General features: G+C 41.9%; 1 protein-coding gene across 2 annotated transcripts in view; it reads right to left on the bottom strand.

The window, feature by feature from the left end:
* gpc3 (glypican 3) overlaps nucleotides 1–21,757 on the bottom strand; it is a 115,190-nt gene extending 93,433 nt beyond the window's left edge. Inside the window, exons 1-2 of one of the 2 annotated variants that reach the window (XM_029442000.1) lie at nucleotides 21,366–21,757; nucleotides 12,592–12,753 (exon numbers count right to left, since the gene is read on the bottom strand). In XM_029442000.1, the coding sequence (XP_029297860.1) occupies nucleotides 12,592–12,753; nucleotides 21,366–21,522 (319 nt within the window). In that variant the 5' untranslated portion in view covers nucleotides 21,523–21,757. Of the gene's footprint in view, nucleotides 1–12,591; nucleotides 12,754–13,030; nucleotides 13,143–21,365 lie in introns of those variants that run through there. The other variant, XM_029442001.1, reaches the window with a different exon arrangement.
* Nucleotides 21,758–23,960: the final 2,203 nt, after the last annotated feature.

Genomic DNA, 23,960 nt, shown 5'->3' with positions numbered 1-23,960 from the left:
ATAACTTCAGATTGAGGAAGTGATAGCTTTGAGTAAAAGGTAGAGGGAACTTTTACAGCCACACAAGACATCAGCTGCAAAGACTTTAGATGTATTCTGAAAAATGCTTGCCCTGGAGTGAGGATAAATATAAACAAAGTGACATCTAAGAATAGCCTCCATTTGGGTTCGTATGAAGACAAACGTGTACCTCCTCCAACGCGTCACGTTAATAGATGTGGCTGTTCAGATGTGATCTTGCATTTGCATTGATTTGGCTCACAGAAACGACTTTGATTAATAGAACTGTGGGCATTTGTGAAAAGCAGATTTGTATCATCCATTAATTGGAAAAAGGTCCCACATGATGTATGGAGATGCTGGAGGATTCATTTAAAGGAGCTCATTAGCTCAGTATGAGCATGGAGTTCATGTCAATATGTCCTTTCCTTTCCATGCCCCTCTTCTGCTTTTCATTTCCTTTCCTATCCCTTCTTCTCTCCTCCTCTGTTTTTATTACATTTCGTCTCCTCTCCTTTTGTTTCCTCTTTGTTTCCCTTTTCTTTTTTTCCTCTCCTACCCTCTCTCTCCTCTTTTCCCATTCTCTTGTGTCCTCTCCGTTCCCCTCTTTTCCTCTCTTCTTTATTCTCCCCTCCTTCTTCTCATGTGTCCTCTCCTCTTGTCTCATTTCCTCTCTTCTCCTTCCTCTCCTACCCTCTCTCCTCCTTTCCCATTCTCTTGTGTCCTCTCCTTTCCTCCTTTCCCCTCTTTTTCTCTCCTCTTCTTTATTCTCCCCTCCTTCTTCTCAAGTGTCCTATCCTCTTGTCTCATTTCCTCTCATCTCCTCTATCCTTCACTCTCTTCCCCTCTCCTCTCTCATTCACTCCTATCTTCTCCTCTTTTATTCTCATCTCTTCTCCTCTCCTCTCTCATTCACTCCTCTCTCTCCTCTCCTCTCTCATTCACTCCTCTCTTCTCCTCTTCTCTCTCATTCACTCCTCTCTTCTCCTCTCCTCTCTCATTCACTCCTCTCTTCTCCTCTCCTCTCCTCATTCACTCCTCTCTTCTCCTCTTCTCATCTCATTCACTCCTCTCGTCTCTTCTTTATTCTCATCTCTTCTCCTCTCCTCTCTCATTCACTCCTCTTTTCTCCTCTTTTATTCTCCTCTCTTCTCCTCTCCTCTCACATTCACTCCTCTCTTCTCCTCTCCTCTCTCATTCACTCCTCTCTTCTCCTCTTCTCTCTCATTCACTCCTCTCTTCTCCTCTCCTCTCTCATTCACTCCTCTCTTCTCCTCTTCTCTCTCATTCACTCCTCTCTTCTCCTCTTTTATTCTCATCTCTTCTCCTCTCCCATTCACTCCTCTCTTCTTCCTCTCCTCTCACATTCACTCCTCTCTTCCCCTCTCTCATTCACTCCTCTCTTCTCCTCTCCTCTCTCATTCACTCCTCTCTTCTCCTCTCCTCTCACATTCACTCCTCTCTTCTCCTCTCTTCTCCTCTCCTCTCTCATTCACTCCTCTCTTCTCCTCTCCTCTCTCATTCACTCCTCTCTTCTCCTCTTTTATTCTCATCTCTTCTCCTCTCCTCTCTCATTCACTCCTCTCTTCTCCTCTCCTCTCTCATTCACTCCTCTCTTCTCCTCTTTTATTCTCATCTCTTCTCCTCTCCTCTATCCTTCACTCTCTTCCCCTCTCCTCTCTCATTCACTCCTCTCTTCTCCTCTTTTATTCTCATCTCTTCTCCTCTCCTCTCTCATTCACTCCTGTCTTCTCCTCTCCTCTCTCATTCACTCCTCTCTTCTCCTCTTCTCTCTCATCCATCCTCTCTTCTCCTCTCCTCTCTCATTCACTTCCTCTCTTCTCCTCTTCTCTCTCATCCTCTCCTCCTCTCTTCTCCTCTCCTCTCTCATTCACTCCTCTCTTCTCCTCTCCTCTCCTCTCTCATTCACTCCTCTCTTCTCCTCTCCTCTCTCATTCACTCCTCTCTTCTCCTCTTTTATTCTCATCTCTTCTCCTCTCCTCTCTCATTCACTCCTCTCTTCTCCTCTTTTATTCTCCTCTCTTCTCCTCTCCTCTCACATTCACTCCTCTCTTCTCCTCTTCTCCTCTCCTCTCTCATTCACTCCTCTCTTCTCCTCTTCTCTCTCTTCCTCTCCTCATCCTCTCCTCTTTTATTCTCCTCTCTTCTCCTCTCCTCCTCCTCTCTCATTCTCCTCTCTCTCCTCTCCTCTCCCTTCCCTCCTCCCTCTTCCCTCTCTCATTCACTCCTCTCTTCTCCTCTCCTCTCTCATTCACTCCTCTCTTCTCCTCTCCTCTCTCATTCACTCCTCTCTTCTCCTCTCTTCTCCTCTCCTCTCTCATTCACTCCTCTCTTCTCCTCTCCTCTCTCCTCCTCCTCTCTTCTCCTCTTTTATTCTCACTCTCTCTTCTCCTCTCCTCTCTCATTCACTCCTCTCTTCTCCTCTCCTCTCTCATTCACTCCTCTCTTCTCCTCTTTTATTCTCATCTCCTCTCCTCTCCTCTCTCAATCACTCATCTCTTCTCCTCTCCCATTCACTCCTCTCTTCTCCTCTCCCTCTCACATTCACTCCTCCTCTTCTCTCATTCACTCCTCTCTTCTCCTCTCTCCTCCTCATCCCATTCACTCCTCTCTTCTCCTCTCCTCTCCTCTCTCAATCACTCATCTCTTCTCCTCTCCTCTCACATTCACTCCTCTCTTCTCCTCTCTTCTCTCATTCACTCCTCTCTTCTCCTCTCCTCTCCCAGTCACTACTCCTCTCTTCTCCTCTCCTCTCACATTCACTCCTCTCTTCTCCTCTCCTCTCCCATTCACTCCTCTCTTCTCTCTCCTCTCCCATTCACTCCTCTCTTCTCCTCTCCTCTCCTCTCTCAATCACTCATCTCTTCTCCTCTCCTCTCCCATTCACTCCTCTCTTCTCCTCTCCTCACATTCACTCCTCTCTTCTCCTCTCTTCTCTCATTCACTCCTCTCTTCTCCTCTCTTCTCTCATTCACTCCTCTCTTTTCCTCTCCTCTCACATTCACTCCTCTCTTCTCCTCTCTTCTCTCATTCACTCCTCTCTTCTCCTCTCTCCCATTCACTCCTCTCTTCTCCTCTCCTCTCCTCTCTCAATCACTCATCTCTTCTCCTCTCCTCTCCCATTCACTCCTCTCTTCTCCTCTCCTCTCCTCTCTCAATCACTCATCTCTTCTCCTCTCCTCTCCCATTCACTCCTCTCTTCTCCTCTCTTCTCACATTCACTCCTCTCTTCTCCTCTCTTCTCTCATTCACTCCTCTCTTCTCCTCTCTCCTCCTCTCCTCTCCATCCCGGCTGACGCACCAGTCATCAGACGTTGAAAGAAACAAAGGCTCCTTCTCTCAGCTGGAGCTGGGAGGAGCTGTCAGTTCCTTCAGCTCTGTTTGATGATAGCATTTCAAATGACACTTTGATCCTCACTCCACACTGTTTGTTTTTTCTCTATGATGAAATTCAGCTCGAGAGGCGTGCAACAGGGCACATCATTAAAATGTGGCTCAAACTCGAAGAGCCACGCTCGTCCCACTCGCGACAATTCTTTGACACATCAGCGCAAAGAACACGACAGGGTAGGGGGCGAAGGAATTGAAGAGAAGAACAGAAATTATGTGTTCTCCCTGCGGATAACGCTCCACTGAGGTGACACCAAAGCTGAATGGAAACTCGGGTTTATCTTTGAACCAGAATAACTGAATCTAATGAGGCAGATCTGTCACAGCTAAGTGTTGTCTTTGGTCTGAGAAGAGTAAAGCACAAATTCCTGCCTTACAGCTTAAGAAAATATAGGGGCGAGTATATTTGGAGATGCAACTAGTAGTAAAACTTTTCAATTTAAATCCATAAAAGGTTTTCTTTATTGACTAAGACATTGCTGTTCATAAGAAAAAAATTCAAGTACAAAAGATAGAAGAAGTGCTGAGAAAAAGATGCATTCACACAATCTTTATTTTATTTATTTTAATCTTTTTTCCCCTTCATCTCTAAAACAAGCTCAAAAGCAAAGCCAACCGACCCTGCTCTCCAAAGGTCTTTTTAGAATGAATAAAAACATAATACACTGACTCTTAATCTCAGAGGAGAAATCGGCCTTTGTTTAAGAATAATGGTGGCAATGCGTAAAATGAACAGCCTAAAGTGTAAGTCTGAAAGAAGTGGCTCTTTTATTTCTGGGGTGATAATTCTGCTATTGAAGATTTTCAGAGCCACAGCTGAAATCATATGCAAATATCCCCCCCCATCGGCTGCTGATTGGCCGACACATTATCAGCAGAGAGACAGACATCGCAATTTTGGTTTTGAGTGTGGTCAAATCAAAAGACAGAGGCACGATTACAAAGGTGTACCGTGAAGCACGCGGCACAACTGGGAGCACTTTAAGCGGGAGGCGCCAGCAGCTCTGTCGGGGATCGGATGCTTAGGCCTCCCGTGGAGACAGGAGCGCCTGGCAACCTACATAGAGCCCGCAGAATAAAAGACAGACAGTTTGAAAATCCAAACAATGACAACTGAAAGCATGTAAATAATTAAAACAACGGTTTATCTGGATGAAGAAAAAGTAGAATGATTCACGGGAAGAGATGAGTTTATGTTCCTTCAACAATCTTTCTGGCTTATTTGAAGCTAATGGTTGTTTTTTATACTCTCATTTCTGTAAGTAGCACTCACATTGGTTTGGCTTATTTGAAGCTATTGTTCTGCACTTAAAAATAATTTCACCTATTTGAAGATAATGTACTTGCAAGATTCTTGCTGTTCAGAGTTGCATCCTCATGGTTGTTTGCACTTATTGTAAGTCGCTTTGGACAAAAGTGTCAGCGAGATGTAATGACCTGTAATGTCTAACTGCTCTGTGGGATTAAGAAAGACAACCACAGCCATTCAGTCAGGTGAGGCTTTTTAAACCTTGGATTAGGGGCCACATACATTATGGCATCTCTTCATATTCAGAAGGGTCTATGAAGATCTCTAAGACTGACCTATTGAAATGACTTGTTTAAACAATCATACCAAAGCCACAAAATGTGCCTGTTTTATAAAATACAACACATCTTCTTTGTAGCGTCCATGTTGTTTCCACATTACGACTTAAAGCTCATAAATACACCAAAGTCGGGAGATCAATTTACAAACTCAAGAAATGGGCCCATCAGAGGAGCAAGTCAATGCAGCATAATATACAAATCGTACAGCAGCTACCTTGTACTCCAGTCCAGCATGGGGCACACTTGAAATATGACCCATATGCCTTTTTCATTGAAGACATCTTGACTTGTCACAGTAGGAAAAGCACAGGTGTAAATCATGACATTAACGATGGCTAAGTTCCATTTAGCTGCTTTGATTTCAGGGTCCTGGCCCGCTCGCTCACTGTCACTCTCACTGGGACAGTTGATTAGATCAAAGTCATCGTTAGTGTTATTAGTAACACCTGTGCTTTTCGTACTCTGACAAGTCCAAATGTCTGCTCAAGGAAGCCCTATTGCTCCAGCCCTCTGGCTTTTTCATGGTAAAAATACAAACTGCCTAACAGTAACGTTAGCTTGTCGCGTTAGCTGGTCACTTAAAGGTTCTATATACATTGAGGCAGAGTGACACTGCAATTGCTACTACATATTTTATGATAATCTATGTGTTCAAATAAATTCTAATAAATAACATGTCTGTTCAAATATGTTTTTCCAAGTGACCGTACTTGTTACCAACTGAAGAAATGCCCAGGTCCGGTAAAACAATATGATTCAAATAGAGTCACTGAGCAGCCTCAGCTACAATATTCACTACTTTCCTGACAATCTTCCACCAGACACCTGGATGTTATGTGAATTCTACGCAGTTTTTTTTTCTCATTATTATTAAAAGGTCTGATATTGACGGAAAATCCCACTTACATATCACCTCAAGAGAATACTAAGAATTGGGTGAAAATACCAAACTATCATTCTTAATAAGATAAATCCACCATCTGAGAATTCAGACAAGGATGCAAATAACTGCTGGCATACAACACATCTTAGCAACACTAAATGTTTTAGCTTTCTTTGTATATTTTCTTGCATAACAGTGGCTTTTATGAGGCTGCAAACATATTTGTACACAATTACTTAACATACATATTTATTTTTACAATAAAACACTTTAAGACACAGTTTAATTCATGTTATCTGTTTTCCACTTTGTCTTGTTCAATGAAAAAACAACAACAACATGTGTAGCAGCAGGATTCATACATTTCTAGCTCCTGTCTGACACACAAGGGGGAAAATGTGACATAAAAACACTCATTAGATTCGCATGCAGATGCATGTCATCTCAATTCAGTGGCAAACTGCACCCAAACATTTGTATTTGCCTTTGGTGATTCACTGTTTCATATTAGACTGTCTCCACAAGCAGCAGACTGGATAATGAGGGGAAATACTAAGAAGAGGGGCATCATTGGTGCATTTATTGTACCTGGATGTTTTGGTGTTTTCCTGATGTTTCATCCTCAGGCTGACAAACACTGAAATATTGTCTAAGGCTGCACTGCAAAGAGAAACAGACTTTTTCCTTTGAGGCTCCAGATCACCAAGAGAAACTCCAACATACAGCTTCTCAGCATCACACCGTTGTATTAAGTATAAATCTGCACAACAGTTTGCCAGCCCACCAGAGTGCTCAAAAAGTCCCAAAAACCTCATTACAAGTAAACCTAGAAGTGACGTATAATGATAAAACAGGGCAATTAAGTCATAATTGAATTACAAGTTGATAGAAGAAGATGTGGTAATGGCTGGTAAACCCCATCGTGTCTGGTTAAACGATGCTCGAAGGAACCCATTGGACATAGCAGAACTGCCTCTCCCCATCATTAAGTTATTAGATTAGCCCGAGGCAGCGAGTAAACAACTTCAGACATCTCGCAGCAGGCATTCATCCCACCAGTCCTCACTCTTATTAGATTACTCCGGGAGACTTCTCCAGAAGACAAAAGGACTCCACGGAGAGCGTGAGGCAAGGGATGATTATTGGAAAGCAGATGATGGGAAGAACAGAGGAAAGGCCTGCTCATCCCCGACGCCCGCAGCACTTTGGATCGAGCGGATGGCTAACGAGCAGGAGACAGGGAATGGTTGCAGAGGGCAGCGAGATGTGATTTTGATTATTGGCTGCTGGAAAGGCAGCTTGGCCCAGCCAGGTTCTGCATCATTCACCTCCTGCCACATCTCGTTTGGGTTACTGCCACGGCGTGTGTCCATTCAGCACTATCGGAGACAAATGAGGGCAAACTCCTCCCAAGGTCAACAGCCACCTCGACCGGGGCCACAGGGGGTCTGCCATTCTAATTCCTTATACACTTAGAGTGATTAAAACCCATCCAGAAGAAGCGTGGGAAGTCGATAGAATTATTTGAGATTGCTAATGAGATGCTAATTTGTTGGCCCGCTAGGAATGAGGTATGAGGAACTCAAGGACACAAAAGATGATTTATTCACAATTCTGTTGAGTGAACTTTTTCAATCATGGTGTGCGTGTGTATACTTCTTCACGCACATTCGGCAACTTTGTTGAGCCGTGCACATCGCTGGTTGCCCTGTGTCTTTATGTCTGATAAAAGGATATGAGCTCTTTCAAGCTCTTTCCAAACTCCTGCTCATTTACAGAGCGTGGCCCCTGTGAGTTCAGAGTAAAGTGGAGAAAGCTCCCCTGCCTCGCAGCATGCAAGTGAAGCCACATACAGACCGCCCTCATGCTGCCTGAAAGTGGTCCAAGTCAGACCTGTTTTCCAACATCCCACTAAGCCATGCCTTCTATGGACTCATCGAGTCATTCCAGGAGCACCAGGCTGGCTGCCCCACTTATTTCAGCAGATATCACACAGACTCACACTCACTCCCGCTGCTTAACTTTCCTCCCCACATATTTAACTATTTAAGCAATCGGGCCAACTCTGTCCTCTCATGTTTATTCATTTGGTGTGCTCTTTGGACTTGAGTGTGACTTCCCTCTGGGTGAAGACTGGGCCTCTGGCTGCAGAGGAGCATGGAGCTGTGATGAAAGCGAGCAGACAGCACTGGGTCTTGTTCTCTCTCCACCAGCGCTGCAGTCAGGAGACGCTCATTTTCTGATCATTTTACACTGCACAACAATGAGTACCCAGATCCTGCATGAACTGATTTAGACACGGTGGCTTTCAGCTCTTACACAATAATAACCTCAATGAATCACTTTTAAAAAGTTAAATAAAAGCTTGTCTCATTAACAAAGGAAGATAATCTCATGTCTAATCTGCAGGCTCAGGATGAGCAGCAGCAGTGCTGCTCTGAAGGACACATCATTGGGGAAAATAACAACAATTAGAGCTGCCAATCACCCAAAACGCCAGAAGATGGTATTGGATGAGCTTTGTCAGGCAGTTATACAAAGGATACAGAAAGAGGAGATGGGTGAGGGAGAGGGGATAATATGAGATACGCAGTATAATCACACCACAAACTTGAATCCGTGCTTAAGTCAGATGAGCAACAGTGTAAAGACATTGTTTTGGATTCGTTGCAGCCTTGAAGAAGAGCCAATAGCATCCCCCTGCAGAACTCCAGGCCAACTCTATTGCCAGGACCTATGGTTGAAAAGCATGTGTTATCACGCTTCCTTATTAATAAATTATGTTTAGATGCCACTGTATTATATTGTGCAGTGTTTGTTTTATTGTGCAATTATTCTGCTGTTTTTTTGTAAGCAAATATAAAAATAATTCTATGTTAAATGAATACCCTCTGGATTTTAGACTGAGACAATAGTCCATTTGTAACCCCATCTTCTAGAAGTTACACTTATATACTTCTAATTTACTACAGCAAAAACATCTTTATCAACATAATGAGGAAATGTTTCAAAGAAAGTGTCAGCTGAGTCATGAACATGATCAAATGAAATATACTGACAGTGTATTTCATTTGTTTTCTTACAGTACTTGATTTTGCAATACAATGTCTCCTAATAGCCTCTACAGCATTATTAAACTTTATAATGGTTACGTTTAGGAACTCACAGTACTCGGTTAAGGTTTGGGGAAAGATGGTGGTCATGGTCCCACCATCCACTTCAACCACCTGCCCATTAATTGTCCCCCTCAAGTCCGAACAACAAGTCGGAAGCAGCTCTTTCAGCGTGTTGTTTACCTGCTCTGAGCTCATTGTAGTACTCAACTCGCCGAGATGACGTCATATTACACAGAAACAAGACGGACGAAAGTAAATGTGGGGTTGATGGCTTTCAGCAATCAAAATAAAACGCATCTTTGTAGCATCCATGTTCCACATTACGACTTAAAGCTCATGAACACACCAAAGTGCCATTCTAGTTATATATGTAATTAGTAAAGGAGCGTAATTACGTTTGCATTTTGAAGATAGTATGAAGTGATTGATAACTTTTCTCAAGTAAATTCCCGACACTAGTAGTACTCCCTGTAACAACTAAACGTACCACTGTCCTCAGCACAGACTAAAACGCTGCCATAAACTTCACGTATCAAGTTATCTCCAGGCTGCTCAATGGCGTGCAGCATCCCATACTAATACACTCCTTAGAAATATTGGACTACATAATTTATTTTCTAAATTAAATTCTCAGCATGCACAAGATCAGCTTCTCATTTTAAAAGATTAGATTTAAAGACGAGCATCCTGCACAGGTTTACAGATTCTCATTTTGAACTAAATTGACAACATCAGGCCATTGAGTGCGAGGCAATCACAGCACGCAGGGGAAGATGATGTTATGATCTCGATAATGTGAATCCAAATTAATTCTAAGAGTCTGTCACATATCAGAGTGGATGCTGCAGTTTATCCATTACGTAGCATCTCCCTGGTTTACTATAAAGAGATCAGCTCAGGCTCATTAGATTGGCAAATGGCATATGAGACATTCTGCGCAAGAGCCACGCATCATTAGAAATTCCTAATGCCGTACCTATTTCCTGGTATTGATCTTGAAGAAGCCTTATGTTAAAGCAGTCTGTCTCTTACTGCTTAAAAGACAAAGACAGACAGAGCCATTACTTTTTCTATTGTTTTGAGAAGTTGACTTCAAAAGGGAGAAAACCTCTGGTGTAGTCTGAGGCTTGGGAAAGCGGAGCATGGCAGGTGGAGCTAGAAGAAGAGGGGGATGCAGGGATAGAGAGAGCACTCAGATAAAGGAGATAGAGGAGTGGAGAGGGGAAGCCCTTTGATCTCTGGCAGAAGTGAGCGCAGAAGAAAAGAAACAGTGAGCTGCAAAGAAGATTGCAAACAAGGCATGCACTCAATTCCCAATAGTAGCACGAACGCAAGTGGAAGAGACAGACGGAGGGAGAGAGAAGGAGAAAGAAAAGTCAAGTAGATTGAGCGAGACACAGATGGAGAGAGAGAGGATGACAGGGTCAGAGAGAGAGAGAGAGAGAGAGAGAGAGAGAGAGAGAGAGAGAGAGAGAGAGAGAGAGAGAGAGAGAGAGAGAGAGAGAGAGAGAGAGAGAGAGAGAGAGAGAGAGAGAGAGAGAAGAGAAGAAGAGAAAAGAAAGAGAATACAAAATGAAGTAGAGAGAAACAGATAAGACCAGGATGTTAAAAGGATTTCAGTCCGGGTGCTGTTTGGGGAGTGATCTCAAGCCCTATGCTAAAGCAATTAGCATTGAACCCCTTCTAGGAAAGTGCAGCCAAACCACAGCAGCAGTCTCTAACATAGTTAGCGTGTAGAAACCAAGTCAAGCAAACCCCACGGTCCCCATTAAACCTCAAGTTTTAATTGGTATGTCAGGACGGTGCCGCGTTTCACAACCCATGAGTTTGCGCTCTCCAAAAATGTTGGCCCAGTGAGTCTGCACATCCCACTTCAAGTGGAAACCCCGAGACAGTGCACAGAGCTGCGGCGCTGGATTGAAAAGGCCTGTGCAGTGTGATAACAAAAGCTCAACATTAAACGTGAAAGGGATAGTTCAAGACATCTGGTGCTAATATGGCTGCACTGTGGAGGAAAAGTTGTGTCCCCCTTTGTTGTGCCGGAGTTTACTTAAAACCAAAGTTTACAACCGTCACTTCAAATCCAAGTTTTCTGTTTAAAGTGAGCGAACGTTTGCTCTACAAATTAAGACATAAGAGCATTGACCACCACAAGCTAGCAGTCATCCCAGACCAAATAAGGGTGTTGCAGCAAAACACCTAAATGTGTACTGAAATTACTAGAATTAAACTTTTTATTTGTAAGAGTGGTACCAATCTTCTCATCTCAGGCTCGGACTGGCGATCTGGCAATTCTAGCAAATAGCCAGATGGGCCAGCCCACCAGTAATGGGACCTGTCAGCCGTGACCCACTTGATGTTGAAACAACCCATCTGATTAGGGGTTACATGTACCCAAAATAATAAAGGACAGAAAAAGTGAAAAGATGGAGCGGAAGAGAGAAGAAGAAAAGAAATGTTGAGGCTGATGCTGCAAAATGTTTTAAGATAACACATTTATCATTCAAAAATAATGTTGTTACTGTCGATGATGCCAGCAAAATCCTGCTAGCTGCAGCAGTGATGACATTAACAGTCCGGCGGAGGAAGAACGAGTCTGGACAGAGGAGCAGGCTGATTCCAGTGGAGAACATGGGACCGCCAAATTATTGTGCTATTGGTCCAGACAAAATTTGCTGACAATTGTTCCCCATCTGACCCTGTCCAACTCTAATAAGAAAGGTAATAAGTGAAGTTCCCAAGATGTCCAACTATTCTTTTTATGGAACGGTTAGGCCTGAAGGGAACTTTGAGAAACTTTGGTTCAGCCAAGAATAAAAAAAAGGACGAGGTACCTCATAGCAGTCTCAGTTCTCTAAAGCAACAATTCAGCAAGGAAATGCTGATTTAATGCTGTCGTCACACAGGTCCTGCCGACTTTTATAATATATATGCTTCCAGCACTGTTAGCAAGTGTCATTTCACTGTTCAGTCATCTTGTTTCACCAGTCACCTGCCTCCTGTGCCTTCATCCTCGTGTTCTCAGCTGACAGCATGTTAAACCCTCCAGTTTTGACGATTCCTACGTTTTTCACATCACTGTTGCACTGAGCCGTTTCTCTGCATACATCTGTTAGCTAGAACCAATCACACCAGTCCGTCTCCTCTGACCTCTCTCATCTGTGAGTGCTTCCCAGTATCGCTGCTGACTGGCGTTTTTCCAGTCTGTGAATAACAGTCCTCACACTGACTGCAGTGCACCAAATTCTCAGGGGGCTGTCACTTTCTGGAACAACATGTCTGGCACCGACAACCACACTACATCTAAAGTCACTTTAACCACACATCTCTGCCATTCTAACATTTAGTTGAACAGCAGCTGAGCGTCTCATCCCTGTCTGCGTGCATTATGCTTCTGCTTTATTTTTCATGTGACTCACCGTCTGGAGGAGTGAGCTGCTGACGTGAACGGGGATGTGTAGCCAAGAAAGTGGAGACCGACAATGATCGATTTGAGGACGTCGATTTTCAGTTTAAAATTGCTATGATGATGTTCTTTCTTTGTGCTTGTTAAAAACAAAAACTTGTCTTTTCGATACACACACTGCTTACCTTGGAATATAGCGGCGTTCTGGATGATGAGACGTTTGAGTTGAGCACTGACAACCTGCAGACCAGACTCCATGTTGCTGCGTGCGGCTACCTGATACCGCTCCTCCATTTTCTTGGAACAGCAGGCGGGGCCTTTGGTTTGGCAGACTTGCAGATCGGCACCTGGCAGGAAATCAGCAGAGACAGGACAGGAGTGTGGATGAGCAGAGGAAAGGAAGTGCAAAGCATCTTTTGTTTGTTGTTCAAAAACCAGAAGCCCCTTCCTTTACACAAAAAGATTCAGCTGCATCCTTCTGCATGCTAAACACAGGAAACACTATGTACAGCATATTCTGCAACTTTAATGAGTGTGTGATCATTATGTAGAGGCTGTATTATTAAGTGGGACTGAAGTCAAAAATAAATTTCTGCTAGAGTCATTTCGATTCGCATAACACACCATGTTGTTCTCCTCTGAGATCAATTTGGTCAACTGAAAGTTTTCCACCACTCCAGGCTACACTTTTCACACTGAGGATCAAAAATAAGTATTTGTTGGCACAAAGATACGAGCCAGGAGCAGTGCAGCGTGCAGACATTTATAAAAAAAAAAACAGAAGTAAGATTGAAGGTGATTTCTGCACCTGGCCACTGACATTACAAGTTGTTTACACAGATGAGAAATAATTGGATTCTCAGAGCTCCTTTGAGAGGTGCAGATGTAAGCCAGTGGAGGCAAAACTAAGGTGACAAGGAAGGTAAGCAGTCTGACGTAGCCGTACACAACCAGATCAAAGAACAAATGCCCTGAAGAAATTAATTCAATTTGAAAAAACTCCCAGTGAGGACGAACACAAAGACTGCACGGTTAGAATTGAGTCTGATCAAGGACAGCGAATGGGCCGTAGCTGCTGCAACATTGATGGTGAATGAACTACAGTTTTGTGTGACAATGCACTGGAGGAAATCTTTTATAAAGATCCATTCGTTCTTGTTTATTATGAGCACATGCCTGTACTAACACAATGTCACAGCAATGCTCCGAAGTACAAACCCTCTTCTAAAAGTTTTTTAAAAAGAGATTCAACTGTAGTTCAAACTAATGTGGCTTTTAGTGACGCCTTTACAGAAAAGGACACTACTGAAATCTATGTTGCCATCATCACGGTTCTGTTTCAAAACACCTGGAACAGAAAGGTCCAGTGGAATACGCACTTTCTATAAATGTCCAACTTATTCCCAAATCACTGCTCTAAAACGATGCACACACAGACATAAATAGGGCACAAGCATGTGATGTTTAAATATATAGAGGAGCTCCCCCTTAGTCTCTCTCTCTCTCTCTCTCTCTCTCTCTGTCCCATGCTGATGCTGAAAGCTTCGTTGGAGGATGCAGAAGCTGCGTCTAGGAGTTGTCTGCAGGATCTGCTGCCTGAGAGGCGTCAGTGACAAGGGTCTGATTGATGGCTGTGGTAAACAAATGTCAGGAGAGTCTGCCAGCCTCAACTGCCACCGGTCGGGATGCGGAGGATAAAGAGACGGGAGATTAATTTCGAGGGAGTGCTTGTGAATGTATACATATATATATATTTATCAGAAAAGTCTTGATAACAAGCGTGTCAAAAGACAGAGGAAAGGCTTTTGTTGAGACGGAGGGTTTATCTTAATATGAAAAGTGAATCTCTCTATTGGTTCGAAGATTTGTCCCTTTGAGATCTTCAAACAAAAGATCTTCAGAAACAAAGCTCCAACTGTAACAATGAAAACAGCAGGAAGTTAAGCTAGCAGGAGATGCGACAGAGTGACAGCCTAGATAATTAGTAAGTACTGGGGAGTCGAGCAGAGACCCGCTCACTCCTGGCGCCCGTCAGGGTTTAAGGTGCACAGTCTAATGAGTGAAACAGGCAATAAAACTGTCACACGGCACCTTTTGTATGCATACTGACAGGCTTAATATCTTAAATCAATACAGACAACGGATTCCTGACAGATAAGATCAAGCTCATTTCAGGCTGCAGGGGCAAAATTATTAAACTGTCAATAGCACCATAGTTGAGGTGAGCGCGGCTGGTGCAGGACAAAAGACGAGGATTTAGCAATTACCTCCGGACTAACAGACAGTTTCATCTGCACGTTTGTCGTTTTGCAGATGATAAATGATTTTCATTACAGAAGTTCCACTGCGGTGAGGAATAAGTGAGGGATTCGACAGGAAAATGATTCCCTGTAGAGTTTCACAAATAACAAAGTCACACTGTCTAAATAAAGCCTTCTTTCTGACTGACGGATCACTTGGGAATAAGCTTCCTGCTTCTCCTCTTTGCTTTAGGCTCAGCTCTCTTCCTCCTCCTCTTCCCCTCATTTTTATATTGCTTGTCATCCCTGAACAGTTTTGTTCTGAGCTTGTTTCACTTCACCTACCTTAAACTTAATGGCTACCGCGAGCTCCTTTCTATCAGTCTGTTATTGGTTAATTAGTCGATTTGTGTGTCTTGATGGCCACTTCTCTCAAACAAAATTAAGAGAGACAAGGTACAGGGCTCTGAGCAATTTAGATGTAAATTTCCCCTAACACACAATCTCAGTCCAAGGTGACGCCTTTAAATTATTACCTCCTTTCAATCAATACTCTGAAATGGCAGGCAAAGATACTTCAACATGTAGAACAGCTGCCGTTTCCATGAGTGTCAAGGCCTTTGAATGCCTTTTTAAAAATGCATTGATCGCCCTTTGCTTTGTCACAGCCTCATCTGACGATCCTTTCCTGCTTCTCTCATGAAATAACATTTTCAGTTGAAATGCCAAGGGTGAAAACTCCAGCAGGGGCTCAAACAGTCCTGTGTACACAGGGAGGAGTCCCTCCATTCACATCTTTAACAAGCTTGGGGACTCGAAGCCAAAGGAAACCGGGGGGCAGCCACAAATACACTATGTGTCTCTTATTTTCCCAGCGCCAATTAGAAAGCTATCACTATGCAAGTTTAATGATGGAGAGAGACCATGGGGGGAAAATAAGTTGTATTAAGATATAGAATATGATAAAAGCTGTTCATTATGAGCATAAATTATACATCAACTACCAGTGTTGAGTGGAAGCGTCTGGGACTCCTTGGCTTCCTCTCCAGGGCAAAATAAGCCAGTGTCACTTTGTAGAGACAATAAAATGAAGATAGCGCAATTTACAACCAACCTAACGAATAATAATATCATTAGCTACTGGGGGATTACAATTGTTTTAAGTATTTTTAGTGCTTTGCTGACTGCTCTACTTTTGAATCGTTTGATGAAGCAATAATTTGAAAGCTGGGAGCGTGAATGTGAAAGAGCACGATCTCCTGTACACAAAACATGGAGGCAGCAAAGGGCTCTTCACTAAAAAGAGACGTGTCAAAATAGGAAGCAGTGGACAAACAAAACACAAATCCACTCCTAATTGGACAAAAAGAACTCGCTTCAGGTCAAACTGATCCACTTATTAGTCTTGTTCGGTGTCATTTAAACAGCAGGAGCGTTTGTTCTTTGCTGGTCTGATCCTGCAGCTAATTACTGAGAAGTCCTCGTCTCCTGGACCTATTTTTGGCTTTCTGCTCAGGAATATCAAACATCATGAAACTATGATTGTTTCAGCTCAGAGGAGAAAAAAAAAGGTGGAAAAAAAACTCCTTCGCAGGACCACTGTTCAGTATTTGTGTTGAGACAAGAGACAGCTGTCAGCTCAGCCTCCAGCAAACATGTACTATTCTTCCATTTAGTGAGAATCAGATGCTCCTCTCATGAATCAGGTCAGCCGCTGCTGTCAGAGCTCCACCACAAAACCACAGCTGACACTGATGGAGCCGCTTTCACACTCATGTCCTGGGGTAAGTGCTCGACGCCTGCTCGAGCGCCTCTGTCGCACATATATGACTATGCGATGGAGCGAGCTGACACCCAGCCTCCATTTCACCTTCAGACACTACAACCACCCACAGCTACAGCCACAACAAAGACATGAGTGGTACTCTTGCAGCACAGCTTGTTTTCTTTTTCATATATCCACTGTAATGGTGTTTCTCTCTTATTTTAAAATCATGTTGGCAGAAAGAAGAACTTAAGCTTTTTGTATGTTGGTGTTTTGGCCTCCTGGCACCACATACAGCATTGTTAGAATTCTGCTCTGCCTTCCTGCGGACATTTCTCTGAATCAGCCACCTCCCCCACACGATACATCATATTATCAATACAGACTACTTCAAGGCTCCCCATCTCTCTCTCTCTCTCTCTCTCTCTCTCTCTCTCTCTCTCTCTCTCTCTCTCTCTCTCTCTCTCTCTCTCTCTCTCTCTCTCTCTCTCTCTCTCTCTCTCTCTCTCTCTCTCTCTCTCTCTCTCACACACACACACACACACACACACACAAAGTGATACTTCTCTCAGTCAAATCACAGCAAGCCATCCTCAACATTTAACTTCATCAATCTTTCATTAGCAGTATGCCTCAATGAAGAACTCGTGTTACGTTAAGGCCGCACAGTTTTGCATTTACTCGCCAAATTTTTAGTAAACACAAAGTTCAGAACAATTACAGTAAACCCTCGACTTATTCTGTATAAATTAATGACAAGGATGTATTATGGATGACCAGAACATAGGGCCAAAAAATGTACTAAATATGAGAAGTGGCTGCATATTTCATGCTTTGGTGAAACGTAAAGCAAAAGCTCATTAAGACAGAAGAGGAAGAGCTGGGATTTATGGAAATCCTCCCTAAAGTACAGGTCCGCTGCCATAATTCTGTCTCATTCAGGATATTACTTTTTATATTTTTATGCATTGCTTAAATATTGTCTAGAATGATGGAAGACATTTCAATGTCGTCACTGGATATAAAGGACAGCATGAAATACTGGAAACATGCCTGGAAAGTTTAATAGGTGTCACTTGTTTTTGTGAATTATGCAACATTTTGCAACAGCTTTTTGTATATGAATGTACGCAGAGATCCACAAAAATGAATATATTATGTTGTGTAAGAATGAGTGAAAGCAGTGAATTTGATCATTGTTGATGATGTAATGTTTGGTAATGCAACTGTTCCTGCACTGAAAAACAATAAATCAATATTACATTATTCGAGCGGTTCACAACCTCGGGTGCGGGACCCCCCACACACGTCACAAGATAAATCTGAAGGGTCCCAATACAATAAGAAAGCAGAAAACATCAAATTACATTTATTTTGTCAGACTTTGCTCTAATCTTTGCTTATTTTCTTGAGAATTACTGGATAATATGAAATATATATCTATCACTCTTTGATTCAACTAGTCACAACTGGTAGAAATATGCAGCCACTGAGAAGATTCAATCAGCACGATCCCACTGGCTTCAGGCCTCGTCATTGCAAAAATATCGGTACCAACGTGAAGAGCCTTCACTATTTTACTGAAACACTTACTGTGGCACAGCCAAGGCCATGTGACATCCTCACAGGCTTTGCTAAATGTGTGGTTTTGGAATATGTTTAAAAAAAGTCTAAACGCTATAGAATTATTTTACAATTTAATGTATTGCAACCTATTTCTCACTCACTTGCAGAACTTGGTTTTGACTGCGAGTCCTGAAATCACATCCCATTATATTTTACTACAGTAGCTCCCACAGTGTTGTTGAATATCTGCATTATGTCATTACAAATGCGAACAGTTAGCACATGTTGGGAACGTAAGAGACATTTGTTAAGTCTATTACGCTGGTACAGTTACATCGATCATGTTGTATGTAACTACAGAACTCTTCGTCATGTGGCCCAATGGGACGAGTGTTAAAACCTAACATAAGAAGTTTCTTTACATAATGTCCGTCCAATTGGGCATCTTATAATAACCCATGTGTTTGAATGATATTGGCTTTTCTAAAACATTATTACTATGCCAAATATTTAATTCTGTGTCTATACAGTGTTATATATATATATATATATATATATATATATATATATATATATATATATATATATATATATATATATATATATATATATATATATATATATATATATATTTTGTATCTTATACCTAGCATTATACTTTATATATTGTATCCTTATTTAAGCATCTACAGGCTTTCTCCAAAGGATCATTCATTGTACAATTAATTCACCATTAGCTCAGTGTGTCTCTCAAAAGTCATCAAATCTCATTCTTTCTTTCAGAGGCAGAGTCACTGACATTTGAGCTCCTGGGAACAATAATTATCCCTTTGGATAATTGCAGCTTTTACAGATTTCTTTCCAGGTTGGTCACAATAAAGGTTTCTTATCTCAATAAAGGTAATATTTCATGTTTTATATGTTATAAGGGATATGCATATATATTCATTTTAGTGTAACTCCCTGTTAGACTTCTACTAGACAAACTGTTCAAATACAAATGGACTTCTTTGGGATTTTAGAAGGTATAGCTGAACACCAATCACAGATATAGGGAAAATAAAAGTCATGGTATTTAACAAGTTCTCCATCTCCGGGTCTCTGAGACGAGGGGTGGAAGGAGTATTGAGATATTTTAAATTAAAGTAGTATGACCTAAGTTTCAAAATACTTTGTTATAAGATATAAAAGTCCTGCATTCAAAATAACACTCAAGTAAAATAATTAGCATCAAAATATAGTTAGAGAACCAAAAGTGAAAGTACTCATTATGCAGAAAATGTTATTTTGTTGCATTATAGTTATTGATGCATTATGTGTTCATCACTAAATGCTTCAGATAAAGGTGTAGCTCATTTGATTTACTTTGCACACTGCTGGGAATCTTAACATATAATAATAAATCATAATTAATAATTAGATTTTTATGTTGTATTAAGAATTTGCAAAGTAACTTGTAACTAAAACTGTCAAATATATATAGTGGAGTAAAAAGTACAATATTCCCCTCTGAATTGTATTGAAGTAGGAGTATAAAGTAGCATAAAATGGAAACACTCAAGGAACGTACAAGTACCTCAAAGTTGTACTCAGGTAAATAACTTTAGTAAATGTACTTAGTTACATGTCAATATTTCAAAATCATGTTTATAAGCCAGTCATAAAATGAGAAAAATCATAGGATATCAAGATAAAACAAGATTATGTTTCTTTTCTGAGCTGTCTGCCCCTGAAACAAGCATTAGGGGGAACAGGTTTTTTTAATCTGTGTTTTGCATTAATCTGAAAATCTATTTACATGTGTGAACGTTGTGCTTTATCATCAGTCACTTGCTAAAGCACTGTACTACCAGCTGACTTAATAAAACCAGCAATTAATCTGCAGCAGAGTAGCCGTGGGCGTCCTGGGGATGTGTAAACCAAGCTACTTCTTAACAGGCCAGGATGAATTGTCCTTTGGCTGACTGCTGGATTGATTTCCAGTAGAAGTAATGGTTTTTGAGCTGCGTGGTGTGCAGGGCTCAGCGAAGGTGCACAGCTGGGCTGCTCTGCAAATATTTATATTTTTTTCTCTTGGAGTGCTACGATGATTCTGACTGGCAGATACCATGCTTGATGGCCTGTGTGGACGGTGTGTGATTAAAGATTTATGCACGGAGAGATGTAGGGCTCAGCAGGTTGGAGCTGCGTGCACCCACAGATCGGAGATTAATACAGGCTAGCATGACAAAATGTGCTTCAAAGTGCGCTGCACAGCTTTCCTGCTGTTTGATTTGAATCAGTTTGTGATTCATTACACTCTCCTGTGATGAGTTGGTAAACATCTCTCAGGTGGAAGTGAGAGTAGCATGCTGCGTATGGAGAGAATACTGTTAACCTGGAGCACTTCCCTGTGATGACATTACACTATATCACATCCAATTAACATTTTCAGATAGCTGTGATTCAGCCACATGAGAGGTTCCATTTACATACTGGATCAGAAACATGCAACAGGCTCCAGCAGAGCACAACAATGCCGTGTTGTGTAAAATAGGATGGGGGGGGGGGGGGGGGGTGAATTAATTCACCATTAGCTCAGTGTGTCTCTCAAAAGTCATCAAATCTCATTCTCTCTTTCAGAGGCAGAGTCACTGACATTTGAGCTCCTGGGAACAATAATTATCCCTTTGGATAATTGCAGCTTTTACAGATTTCTTTCCAGGTTGGTCACAATTCATATCACATCACTAATCTATATTCTGTGACCATGTGGCTGAGTAAAAGCTGCCAAGACACCAGCCTGAACATGACTATTAATCAGCTCTCATAAAGGAAGAGTGCTCTTTCTCTTTGTGTGCAGTCTATTATCACCTATTGAACAAAAACCGTCAAACTTAGCAGAAGATTCAAACCCACGTAACAAACACCTACAAAAGAGATCCTCGTATCTGCTTCCAATTTCCAAAAGCACTGACCAAATCAAAGTGACTTGGCTCCATGTTTGGATCCATACTGGAGCCAATCGATTCTGTAAGCTTGTTATTTAACAGTTAACCGAGGGCTTATATAACTCAACCTGCATTTTTTAACAAGACACCTAACTGGCCAATAGATTGTTTTTCAGAGCAGGTTGTTAAATGTTGAGCCAGAGGGATGGAGAGTGTGTGGGTTGGCTCCGACAGATGATACTAGAGAAGTCAGCAGTAGCCTTGAAATGTGGAGCATGAAGCCTGGGGAACTGGTAATGTGCTCTAAAACTGAATAGTGGAATGAAGTTTGAGTCTTAAGAGATCAGAGATTAATTGTAGAAGTCTAGAGAAGTAAAGACAATCTATACAGTTAAAACCCACCATGTGCGTAAAACCCATGGAGCTACATGTACAAGCTTGAAGTTGATGACAGTTACCTGACACCGGGGTTTCGGGGACCCACTTGGAGCCTGGGTGCAGGGACTGAAACACGGTGCGCACCTCCTGGCAGCTCGGCACCTGTCCGCCGGGCACGGAGAACAGTTGGAGGAAGGCGCACAGAAAGAGCGCACTGTGCGCTGATGGAGCAAGCATGACAGGCAGGCGAGCAGCACTTAAAACGGACAGAATTAAGCAGCCAACAAACGGAGATACACTTCAACACATTAAAAGTTACAAGAGCATCCCATGTTTGCGCTGAAGAGGTGAAGCTGCAGCTCCAGGATCAGCATCTTCCCGCTTTTTTCTCTCTCCCTCAACGGTCCGTCCGCACAGCTCGCTTGCTGCCTCTTGTCGAAGCTACTCCAATGCTGATAACTTCAGAGTCGCTCTTCACTTGCGCCTCTGACTCTCAGCTCGCTGCACAGATGAATACATGTGCGCCCCCTCCCCCCAAAAAAAGCGCGCGCCACACAGCGTGAACCTGCGCGTATAGAGATCTCCCCTCTCTCTCGGGTAATAGTAGTGATGCGGGCTGATACATTGGCTGTAGGAGTGGAGATAGGAGGGGAGTGATGCAGTGCACGAGCTGTTGTCGTGTTAGATGAACGGCAGTGTGTGTTTTGCAGTTGGGGGCACAGTACCTGAGGCACGTAATGTGGCCAATAGATGCACATATATTACAATGAAAAATTACACATAACCGTCGAATATGACTTGAAAATTAGCTTTTATTATTCAACCACATGGAGAAAGTTTACAGAAAGCAAGTGGGACACAACAATTAACAGCATCCTCTTATCTGTAGATTAATCTAATTCAATACCGACACTGATTATTCCTTCACCTTCTCATCATGAGTGGACAGGTATGCTTCTTCCACTCAGCTCTAAAAATCCAATAAAGTCGAAATGGTGCCACCTAGTGTTCAGTGTGCATATACAACACCAGAGAGGCCAACATTTGTAGCTCATCCTCTCTAAAGATCGAACAAAGTTCATTAACTAAGAGAAAAGCACATCCAACTTCTATGTTTCTTCACAATTTAGGACAATCTAATACACATGAAGCTGTTCACAACATCTGGCGGCTTGCAGATGGATACTGTGCAATTTCTTTTATTTTGTCTAGTATTGAAATTGTGAAGTCATCCATCTGAAAACAGCGAGACAAGCAGTCAAAGAAACTTAATGTTAAGATGCCTGGAGAGTCTGACTACTGCAACAAAGGAAGGGAAACCAAACAGCTGCTCTCTTGTGCCTTGCTGTGAATACAATTTTTTAAGTCTTTCAAGTGTTCATCAAAGCTTGGAACAACAGAAAACAAAAACCTGTATCTCTTCTTTGGCAGTGTATTTGAGAAACAGAGAGCTTTGCATGGATTTGCACAGCAGAGACTGGCAGAAGCTGAGAGCAAACCAACAAAACTCGCTGTAAACCCACATGAGTTCCACCTTCAAGTGTAAACAGGCTGACGCATGAGGGAAGGTGACCGGCAATACCTGAAGTGCACAAACTGCAGTAGATCCGTGTGCACTACCTGCACTGTGAGCACTTTGGAACTGCAAAGTCGACAACATGTTTAGCAGAGTCAGAAAGTCACTTAAAAAGATGTCTGAGGGAACAAACCGTGCACAAGAATAAATTGATATTTCTGCTGTCCTTTAAGAAATGTATTGTTTTTAAACACTTGTTTTCCTATTCTTTTTTAAATGATTGTTATGACTACAAGTGCTTGAAGTCGAACTTACAGAAGTAAAACATATTAGTCTTCTAAAAGTAAAAACAAAAGTAGATTTTCCATCCCAGAGATGGTCGTTTTCAAGGCAAATGTAGTGACACATCTTTGAGATCCTGAAAAAGAACAAATCCTCCAGCCAGAAGGAGCAACTAGGGCAGTAGGTACTGAACTATTCCACTAACTACACTAGATGCACCTTAGCTGGAGGACCATAGGAGGCAGGAGGATCGAGGTACAGGATTACTTCCAACTCCCCCAGGCAAGAGGACGCCGTCAGTGTGGACCATCTGAAACACAACAAAATCAGTTTATAGGGACAAATGTAGACACATATTTAAACCAATCCTATAACTCATTATTAGAGAATACATGAAGTCTTCTGTGCAGTAACCAGGAAGGTATTAGAAGGTAAACTTTTTACACATCTTAAAGCATGACAAACACCTTTTCAATAGCAGAATAATATAAATAATAAAAAGTTGGTGATTGTTTTTGCAATGATCAGACTGGACGAGGATATTTGAGCCATTACTACATAATTACAAACAAAGACATCAAATGTTGTGCCTGAAAACAATTTAACTTAAATTGCAAATCATTTTAGTGTTAAAGGGCATTTGGTATTCTATTTTTTTGTTGATTTTAATATACAAAATAAACAGTAACTATAGATGTAACATAAAAGTCAAGAAACTTCCATCTGAAAATGAGTGAAGTAAAAGTACCAAGTAAGATCAACTGGAAAGGTTAAGAACAGTAGCCTATTTAAGTACCTGAATATATGTACTTAGTTCACTTACCCGTTTAATAAGATCTTGAAACACTGTTGGAAAATAAAATTCCCTTAAAACTCT

Source organism: Cottoperca gobio, chromosome 10 (genome assembly GCF_900634415.1).
Source record: "Cottoperca gobio chromosome 10, fCotGob3.1, whole genome shotgun sequence".
Lineage (NCBI taxonomy): Eukaryota > Metazoa > Chordata > Actinopteri > Perciformes > Bovichtidae > Cottoperca > Cottoperca gobio.
This window is presented reverse-complemented; position numbering and strand designations above follow the sequence as displayed.